We start from the raw sequence: 11,240 nt of genomic DNA, 5'->3' as shown, positions 1-11,240 counted from the left end.
TAAGCAACGAAATAGAACGCAAACGTAAACGTACCGGTCAATTTGTTTCGTCCTTCGTCTTCGTGATCGTCCACTGATGATTAGATTCCGATCGAGGCGTATTTTACCTACGGCGTGGAAAGGCGCATCGCACATTTTCCCGCCCTTGCGGTTGGCCTGGTCCAATAGTGAAAGAAAAAAAAACGGTACCGCAGAACAGACAATCGAAATTGTCTGTGTCTGTGGTTCTGCTTATTCCTAAATATTTACTTCGCACCATACTGACCGGGATTCGTGTGAAGGCTTCGAAAGAAAACTGTTGAGAAGTTACAATTCCCTACGAAAAAGTTGGCATGCTCGTACTTTTGTTATCATTTGAACACGTTTTATTACATATTATATCGTAAACGTATATAAATCAGATATTGCTGAGATTTAAAACTTAACATGTAACTGGCCAAACAAACAAGTGTACTTTTAGTCTAAGCATCCCTTTGCGGAATATTTTCATAGATTCTCCAAGAACTAATTTGCTTCAAGTCCCCTTTTCCTTCCTTCCATTCAGCGTACTTGTTGTGAAAGAGGACGCCATCCAGCGGCGGATAGTTGCAAACATGCTTCTCATCCAGACCGACCAGCTTGAATGCGTCCAGGAAATAGTTGTAAAACTCTTCGTACACGAAAATCACGTGGAAGGCTCGACTGTCCAAATGGCTGGGATGTTGAATCTTTCTAAAATCATATGTTTCGTGTATGACTTCGTAGGCCACCTGAAGTATAACATCCGCTTCGAAAAGCTGCAGAATTTGGTTTTCCATTAAGAAATATAAAGTAGTAGCGGTCACGCGCAAACGTTCCGGAATTGTTTCCAATACGCGATGATCTAGCTCGTTGCATGCTATCCAGCAATACAGTTTTATTTTTGTCGTAAAGAGGTTTTCGCGAAGTTCCGCTTCGCTGGAGTAGAGATCAGGTAATTCTGGTGGACTGATGTGTTCCGGAAATTGTGCTGGATATGTTTTTTCTTCATATTCTGAACTGTGTGATAGTTTGATCGCTAGTTTGACGTCTGTAACACTTAAAATTTGACGTTGATGACGTTTGTGGAAGAGGATTATTCCGGCTTGACGTTGTATAATGGGAATTATTAAGCGTGGAAATTGTCCTCCCAGCTCCGATTGTCGCCCATCAATAAAATTTGTGACAACATTCCATATTTGCCCCATCCAAATAAAATACAAAAATGGTTGATCTCGGTTTAAGAGCAATTCAGTTATTTCGTTCTTCGCAGGATTGCTCTCCGGAAGATAATTCTAAAACGAGATTTTTTGAAATGTAACTTCGCAGAAAATAATTTATTCCTTACCGTATTGTACTCTTGCAGACTAGTACGAAAAGTATCTATCATTTGTCGGCTAACCGAAGATTGACAATAGATTTGCGATAGCAATCTTCGCATTGCATGCGGCTCATTTACAATCCTCCAGTTTTGTTGTACAAAACTGGCTAAGCCTGGGAATATCTTGCTGCGATTCTTACGTGTTCCGAATTGCGAATGGAAGCGTTTTAATTGTTCGTATGGAATTGCTGTATTTCCAGCGAGGCAAGCAAACAGTGGCACTTGGGCGTTGGAAAGGCCCAGGGTCTGCAACAGTATCTCACGGTTATATTCATCGCAAACATAATTTTCTAAACTAGCATATTCAAGCCACCAACGGCGCCAGGCGCCTTCGAACATCAAAAATGAATTATTGTTGCTTGAAATCACAGCAAAGGCATTAACAGAATTGGCATATGCTGCAAATTCCGGGCCCTTAAATTGCCTGTGAACAGTAAACTTTGCTATGCCATGTATCTTTGTTAACTGATTAATTACGCAAATGTAATTTCGGGGAAAATTATACAGATTGGCCAATGTCCCTATATCTGCACCTTCATCAACTGCATCGGCAACGTTCATCAATTTGTTCAGATTTTTATTATCAGCTGTTCGGTGTTGACTCGCGGTGATCGATGTCACACGGCCGTTGAAGAAAATCACTAGTTTAGCGCCACGCTGGGTAAGTTGACCAAAAAACCGATCAATAATTGAATACGCTCTGTTGAACCGTCCGCCACAAATTTGACCACTCTTGTCCGATTGACATAAAGATATCATTAATGCAACTGAGTCTACGATTATAATTGGTTCCGAACATTTCGAATTGTTGCAGTAGCTTCTACAAAATAGTAAATAATGTTAATTTAATTTAATGACACCCTTGCTTGCGATAACGCAGCGGATGTAAACTTACGTGATTTCATCGAGAATATTGACTCTTAAACAACCGTTGGGAACTTCTCTCCGGATATATGATTGAAGATACTTAATACCCATATTGTTGAAAACTTTTGGAACGGCTAAATTGTACACTTGAACATTAATTATTATAATTTGCTTTGAGCAAATAATCTCAATATTTTAGATTTCCCAGGAAAAGGAAAAATTATTGATCGGTAAATAAATTAATGGATATTTTTTTATGCGTTTGGCAAACTATTTCTGGAGGGCAGGGCGCAAGGGGCGCAAGGGGTTTCCAACAGCAATGAACGCACCTTTGAAAAAAGATATTGGCCTTGCCAGCGTTGCTGATATTGTTCAGGGTTTTGCGTGAGAAAAAAAGAAAGGGAAGTATTTTTGCTTTTGTCAACACTCCCGCGTTGACAGTTCGGCACGAGATTTCCTGTAAGTGCGAGCAGCCTTCGAAATCTCTTTCAACGCTGGCAAGGCCAATTGCGATTATTATCTAAAATTTTTCTTTCGTAGGTTAAGTTGTGCGCCTAACAGTTGCGCGCAGCTCTGTTCTGGTTGCTCGCAGTCAAAATATCTCTTTTACACTCACACGAAATCTCGTAAGAAACTGTCAACGCAAGAGTGATGAGAAAAGCAACAATATTTCTCTCTCGCTCATCAGCTGAATGCTAGGGTAGCTTGCTTCGTGTTTGTCCGTTCAAACATGGACCAATTTTTTACAAACGCGATCAGCATTTAAATTTTATCATTTTCGGTTAACGTATAAGACATTGTAACTGTGTTGTTTGTAAGTCTGTACGTAATAGAACAAAACAAATGTTATCTAAGCAATAAATAAGAGCATAAACATAGAAAACTTACACGTGCTTACACTGTCAATAATACATGATTTACCTTTGCGCACAACTACACGGAGCGAAAAAGCTCCAGTTTGTTTCAAACAAAATGATTGTTGTTTTAAGCCTCAATAAAATATTTTTATAACAACCTGAAAATATTGTTGTTTCCAAACGAGATTCTGTTTGAATCAAGTAAATAACAGTTTTGAATTAAAAGTAAAGTATTTTCAAATTTGAAGTTGACATTGATGTAACAATAAATATTTTCATTTCAATCATACATTTCAGTTTGAAACAAAACGAAATTTTTGTTTGTGCGTAAAACAACCATAAATATGGTTGAAACTACATTTTTATTCTCCGTGTATATAAAGCTGAAAAACGAAATATTTTCTCGGGAAGCACAATACTTTTGATTACTTTACTGATTACCTCTGATTACCAGTAATCAATCTCTTGTGATTACTATAAATTAATCATGATTACCAACGATTACTTAAGATTATCATTGATTACTCTACTGATTAAGTTGAATCAATATATTGTGCTTCCCGAGAAAATATTTCGTTTTCCAGTTTAATATAGTTGTGCGCAAAGGTAAATCATATATTATTGACAGTGTAAGCACGTGTAAGTTTTTTATGTTTATGCTCTTATTCTTTGCTTAGATAACATTTGTTTTGTCCTATTACGTACAGACTTACAAACAACACAGTTACAATGTCTTACGTTAACTGAAAATGATAAAATTTAAATGCTGGTTGCGTTTGTGAAAAATTTGGCCATGTTTGAACGGGCAAACACGAAGCAAGCTACCCTAGCATTCAGCTGATGAGGGAGAGAGAAATATTGTTGTTTTTCTCATCACTCTTGCGTTGACAGTTTCTTACGAGATTTCGTAAGAGTGTAAAAGAGATACTTTGACTGCGAGCAACCAGAACAGAGCTGCGCGCAACTGTTAGGCGCACAACTAAACCGACGAAAGAAAAATTTTAGATAATAATTGCAATATTGTCAGTTCAGAGAAAAATTCTCATCGAGCGATTTTGAACGAAAAAGAAGAAGCAACCCCGCAGTTGTCAAACTTCACAAACACTGAAACAAAAACGCCGTTATGAATAACACGTGATACACTCATAATTGGAAATGCACAAAAATAAAATTTTCGCGCAAATCGTCACAAAAAAATTTTATTCCGAAGAACTAACGTCTGTTTTTTTTTTTCATTTAAATATAGAAAAACGTTTATCTAGTCACATATTGCCATATTTTACTTACTCACATATTGAAAAAACGTCACGTCGAAATTTATTTGTTTATAACATTCAAACAACCGAACCGATTTTAATGATTTTGGTTCCAAATGAAAAGTTTTCCTGTGAAGTTTTTAGGGAAAGTATTAAGCTGAAGCAATAAAACGAAATACACTTCTAATTAAAAATACGCGTGAATAATAATCTTTTAATTATGTTGGATTTGGTGTAGGCCAAAAATAAATTACCCATAATCCGTACCTATTCAGCTTTTTGCGAGCCATACTGGTAGACGTGTTCGTAATATTTGAACAACATTTTTGACATTTCCCTAATACATCCCACGTTTTCTTTCCTAGGTCTATAGAACATGACAAATTTTGATATTTAACTTTTGTCATACAAATAAGATTCTAAGTTGAATTTATATTTTATTAAAATTATGTACTTCTTTAGATTTGGATTTAAGAAAGAATTATCTGATAAACAGTGTAGAAGCCAGGCAGGATATAATTTATTAGGTAGAACTAGGGTAGAAATATCTACGCCTTCTGGAAAAGAATATGAAGGAATGGGAAAACTCGGTTTTAGTGTAGGAAATCAGGATTCATCGGAAGTCCAGGGGTAGAAATTGTATGTCTCAAAGCGCACGTGACGTGGCATTGAAATTGATTTGAGCGAGGATGTTTGGAGAGTCCAATTCGCCCACTAAAACTTTCCTGATTAACAGAACTCTTTCAGTTTTTCTCCTATTGTCGAGAGTTTCAATGTTGAGTAGGTTGCAGTGGTCTTGATACGGCGGAAGCACTAAAGGGTTTCACCAGGGTAGAAATCTCAAAGCATACCGTAAGAATTGTTTGTACTGCTTCCAACCTGGAGGACCAAATTCCAGTGAGGGGCTCCAAACTTCAGCAGCATACTCTAGGATAGAACACACAATAGAGAAGTACAGAGAAGTACAGGGAACGTAAGCAAGATGGATATCTAAATTCTTTGGATACCCTAAATATGAAGCCCAAATTTTGATTGCCTTTAGATATTACATATGAGTAGTGTTTCCGAAAACAGAGGCTCGTATCAAGAAGACTTGGGAGTTCTTTGATTGCATTTACCCTTTCCAGTATTTCGTTGCTGATGCGGTAGTTTCATATAATAGGTTCTTTCATGCGACTAAAAGAGATGATCGAACACTTGCGCACGCTAGTGGAAAGCTCATTCTTTTGATACCAGTCTGCAAAAATGTCGATTAGTTGTTGTAGTTCGCAGCAGTCTTCAATTGATTTGACCGGCACAAACATTTTAAGATCATCAGCGTACAGCAATCTGGATCCTCGTGGAAGTACAGCACAAACGTCGTTAAAGAATAAGGAAAACAATAGCGGTATGAGGTTAGGGGCCATCCAGATACCACGTGGACAGAAAAATACCAATTTTCAACCCCCCCGTCCCCCACCGTGGACAAGCGTGGACATTGACTCAACCCCTACCCCCCTCCCTGTTTGTCCACGTGGACATTTTTTTTTCTTATGTGTAATTTAAAAAATTTGCTAAATTTTGTTGTCAACTTGATTTATGCAGTATTTATAAAAAACGTACGCTCTAGTCTAAAGGCCGACACAATGTATACGGATTTTGAGTCGCTGCGGAAATTTAAGTTTTTCCGTGCATTTTCTGTCAAATTTACGCAGCGTTAAAATCCGTATGCAAGGTGTTAGGACCTGAATTCTTCTGGTCATAGTAATCTTGTGTACAGCAAATTATCGACTGCAAGAAATTCAGTTTCAGCTTAACTTTTGATTGACGATTCTTCTCCGTCAAGAGCAGTGCTGGAAAAAATCACTTTATCGAAACTCAAAATGATTGACAGTTTTAGAGATGAAATAATGATTATCTGTTCCAACAATATCGTGACTGGATATTGAAATTGATTTTCATGCTGATAAATATCAGCTACATAGGGAGCGAGGTGTAGTGTCTGGTCGTTTTTCTACGCCAAATTTCCGAAATACGCACAACGCACCAAAAGACGTCCGTCCAAATCTACGTTCGTCCAAAAACTGACGCGCTCGTTTCGGGAACGATATTCATACTCTCATATCCGTGCGTCTCGTCTCGGACCTCGGACGATCTCCGATCTCCCTCTTTGTCGTACTATTCGTCTCACGAAACCAGTGAGATTCGAATTACACAATGTATGTTCGTTCTCTCGTTCTTTCGAACTTTCAGAATGTCGTATGCATGCATGTATTTCAGTTGCACTGAAACAAATGATACAATCGATCCAGATTCATTAACTCGCCAATTCATTTAGCCTGACATGTTCCCTACATTCACCCCTTCCCCTACTCTATTGATAAATATGACACGAAATCAATTTCCTTAGTCTTTCCGGTTTTAATCATCCTTTTGACCTGGATGACAGATATAAAATCAGCCAAATTTTTCGTTTAGACTCTCGGCTCTAAAGCCCGGTAGAAGTCACTGGCATTTAAACATTATTTACATGCAAATTCTCGACACCACTGCAAAGATTTCATTAGGAAATTTCGAACGAACACGCTGAGTCCAACATCAGAAACGACGTGTCCTTAACGGGAAATTAGTAGTCATTAACTTTTCTTCGGAAAGCCCAATTTCGAAAAGTTTTCGAGCACAACAAAGGAGTTTTGTATCTAAAAATGTATTCACTGCATTCTTCTTGTCAATCTGAACACAGTAAATATATTGTCATGAAAAAAACGACTCATTTTACCTTAATGGGCATCGATCTAGAATTTTTTATCATCATCATTAACGCCATAAAAATTTACCACTCTATCAAAATCATCATATATCATGCAAATCATCAACTGCATCAAAATCATCAGAATGATCAACACTATCAAAATAATCAATATCATCAACACCATCCACATCATCAAAATCAATAACATCAACAATACAAAAATCTTGAACACATCAAAATTTTCAGCATTTTCTGGTGCTCATCTTTTCATCATGAGCAACAACAAATTCAAAATATCAATGAATCAATATCATCCACATAATCAAAAACATCGTTATTATAATCATCAACACCTGAAAATCATCCAAATCATCATCAACATCCTCCACACCACCAAAATGATCAACATCATTATAATCATCTAAGTCGTCAACATTATCAAAATAATCGGTATTAGATTAGCAACACCATCAACATAATTAATGCCACGCAGATCATCAATATTATCAGTATTATCGATACCAAAATCATCAACACATCAAAATCGTTAACATTATCAAATTATCTATATCATCATCATCAATATTATCACAATCCTACTCAAAACAATCAAAATCATCTATGCCATTCACCTCAACAAAATCGTCAAAATTATACGCCTCAAACCTCATAGCTTCAAAACGTTCAAAATCATCAACGGCAGCATCATCCAACATCACTAACCCTATTAACTTCTTCAACACCATCAAAATCATCATCATCAATATTCTCAACACCACCAAAATCATCAAAATGACCAACATCAGTCATCAAAATCGTCAACCTTATCAAAGTCATCGCTATCATCGTAATCAATCACAGGTCTGCTAGGCAGCCATGTTTATGCAGTCAACATCTAACCATTTGCGTAAATGAGACAGCATGACACTGCTATACGTTCTGTTCGTTTCACTCTGCAAAGCGAGTATGCTGGCAGACGGGTATTATTTTCAAATCTTAGCCAGATTTTTGTAAATAATACCCACGCCGGCAGTAGATGTTGGCTACTGTCAAACACATAGAGTAAGGATAGGGTTGCCAGTCCCTTGTAATCAATCCTTCCTAAATACTCGAATCGTAGCACTGATATACAGAAACCAAAGCTTGGCATCCTCTGTAAATAACTAATAGATATTTACCTAATGTCTGCACAATCAAATGGTTGTGACAAATAGCCTTCGCAGAGGCATATAAGCGCGTTACTAGGTGTCCCTCTCAGCAGGCATGTCTAAAAACTGAACCAAACTGCGTGCCGCATTTGAAAACTACCACGAAGTTTATTTGAGACGGTACGCTGTTGCCGTGCCTGATAAAACAACCCGTACGCTGTGAAAAAGCAACCGCTAGCCTTTTCAGTGTTGTTTTTTGCACACCGGGTTTTAACACTTCGGAAACACTCGGGATGGCGTGTATTTCTACTTCGTAAAAGTTCTCGGATATATGCTGGACGACCAGCGTGAACTCGTGTCTTTTTGCTTTTCCATTTCTTTCACTCACACGGCCAATTGGAATAAGTATGAAGCGCCTCCATGCGTGTTTTTGCAAGCTTGAAAGTACTCGCCTACGGTGGATTCCGATATCGGTAACACTCGGAAACCGTGTGCTACCCGAGGACATTGAAAACAGACCGAACATTTTTTAAACCTAACGCCACCGGTGTAATGCTTCTTACACTCCGTGTTTGTTTGCATGTACGGGAACGGTGTGTAAAACGAAATTAAGTTTGTTGAGTGGTTTTGAGCAATGGTGCCCACGTGTAAGCTTGGTTCGGTGTTTTACCCATGCCTGCCTCTCAGGGCACACCTTTCGCACACAAACGCTTTTTCAAAGCCTTCCTAGAGGCGCTCAAACAACGCCTACTAGCTTATTTCAACAACGGATTCTGCCTTCCCGCATTTGCACAAATCATGCTATCATGCATGCAAGCAGTTGGAAATGCTAAAGATGTAGCCCTCACAGGGGCAGTTTACAAAGTCAGACGCGCACAAGCATCTTTTTTTGATATCGCCTATTATATTATATTGGCATATTGGCAATTAAAACCGTCAAAATTATCATCTTCAAAATCGTCAACATCATTAAAATTATCAACGTCAACAGCGCACGCAAGCGCATTTTCATAGCTTTCCCAGAGCGTTCAAACGGCGCACACAAGCGCATTATTCGTAACCCTCTCAGAGGCATTCAAGCAGCGCACACAAGCGCGTTTTCATAGCCTTCCCAGAGGCATTCAAGCAGCGCAAACAAGCGTATTTTCATAGCCTTCCCAGAGGCATTCAAGCAGCGCATACAAGCGCATTTTCATAGCCTTCCCAGAGGCATTCAAGCAGCGCACACAAGCGCATTTTCATAGCCTTCCCAGAGGCATTCAAACAGCGCACACAAGCGCATTATTCGTAGCCATCGCGGAGGCATTCAAGCAGCGCACACAAGCGCATTTTCATAGCTTTCCCAGAGCGTTCAAACGGCGCACACAAGCGCATTATTCGTAGCCCTCTCGGAGGCATTCAAGCAGCGCAAACAAGCGTATTTTCATAGCCTTCCCAGAGGCATTCAAGCAGCGCATACAAGCGCATTTTCGTAGCCTTCCCAGAGGCATTCAAGCAGCGCACACAAGCGCATTTTCATAGCCTTCCCAGAGGCATTCAAACAGCGCACACAAGCGCATTATTCGTAGCCATCTCGGAGGCATTCAAGCAGCGCAAACAAACATATTTTCATAGCCTTCCCAGAGGCATTCAACCAGCGCACACAAGCGCGTTACTCGTAGCCCTCTCAGAGGCATTCAAACCGCGCACACAGGCGCATTTTCATAACCTTCTAGAGACAGTCTAAAAAGTCACCAGATGCGCACAAGCATCCGTTCACTTTTCAATACCACATGCTATATCGCCTACAACACAAAGCCGCTTCTAATCTGCAGCTCAGTAACGATTCAGCACACAACATTTTGCCGAGAAAACTATACTCACACTTTGAGAGCATTACCTGCGCCAATGTAGTGTCTGGTCGTTTTTCTACGCCAAATTTCCGAAATACGCACAACGCACCAAAAGACGTCCGTCCAAATCTACGTTCGTCCAAAAACTGACGCGCTCGTTTCGGGAACGATATTCATACTCTCATATCCGTGCGTCTCGTCTCGGACCTCGGACGATCTCCGATCTCCCTCTTTGTCGTACTATTCGTCTCACGAAACCAGTGAGATTCGAATTACACAATGTATGTTCGTTCTCTCGTTCTTTCGAACTTTCAGAATGTCGTATGCATGCATGTATTTCAGTTGCACTGAAACAAATGATACAATCGATCCAGATTCATTAACTCGCCAATTCATTTAGCCTGACATGTTCCCTACACGAGGTAATATTCAATTTTATGAGTATCAACTGATAATTTTAAGCACTGGTCAAGAGTATCCCTGTCTAACTGGAGCACCACAGATTCTCCGTCTACTTTAACACAACACAGGACCTTTCCGATGCGACGCGGTTCGAAAAATCGACGAAGACGAATCCTTTCGTAATGCTTGGTTCATGTGTTTACATCAACATATGCCTCATCAGAAGATAAAACTTTATTTGAGCCTAAAAACAATCACTGATCAATGGTTATGTATAATTAATTCAATATTTCAGTTTCTAATTTCTGTTTTTGGTATGAAAAAAAAAAATTTTTTTCCACGTGGACATTTACGATACCCCTCCCCCCCTTCCGTGGACAAGCGTGGACATTTCCAAACTCCCTACCCCCCTCTAAACTATCCACGTGGTATATGGATGGCCCCTTACTTCTTTGTGGAACGATATTGAAAAACATACAGGACAGTCCATCCGCTTGCCGCAACCATCTGCGTGATTCAAAAGGACACGAGAGTGTCCCCGAAACGCGCACATGGCACATCACTTACTCCAGAGTAGCGTTGATCAGCCGCGTCAGTTAATCCAGAAAACCGTATTCAATGTATAAAACGCTTACTAAATAATAGTCTGCCATCTTGGATTTCAAAATGGTTCAAATCTATTTTCGACTACTGGCAGTTAGCTCCGATCTAAAAAAGTCTGTATTGCAAAGTTTTTCATGAAAAATGCTAAATAATAGTCCGCCATCTT

General features: G+C 39.2%; 1 protein-coding gene across 1 annotated transcript; it reads right to left on the bottom strand.

The window, feature by feature from the left end:
* Positions 1–415: 415 nt before the first annotated feature.
* LOC128743708 (uncharacterized) lies at positions 416–1,451 on the bottom strand. Its single transcript, XM_053840334.1, has 2 exons — positions 1,346–1,451; positions 416–1,292 (listed from the first exon to the last, which is right to left on the bottom strand). Exons 1-2 carry the CDS (start codon positions 1,436–1,438, stop codon positions 462–464), a joined length of 924 nt encoding a protein of 307 aa, XP_053696309.1. The 5' UTR covers positions 1,439–1,451; the 3' UTR covers positions 416–461.
* Between the last annotated feature and the right edge of the window lie 9,789 nt (positions 1,452–11,240).

This window comes from Sabethes cyaneus, chromosome 3 (assembly GCF_943734655.1).
Source record: "Sabethes cyaneus chromosome 3, idSabCyanKW18_F2, whole genome shotgun sequence".
NCBI lineage: Eukaryota > Metazoa > Arthropoda > Insecta > Diptera > Culicidae > Sabethes > Sabethes cyaneus.
This window is presented reverse-complemented; position numbering and strand designations above follow the sequence as displayed.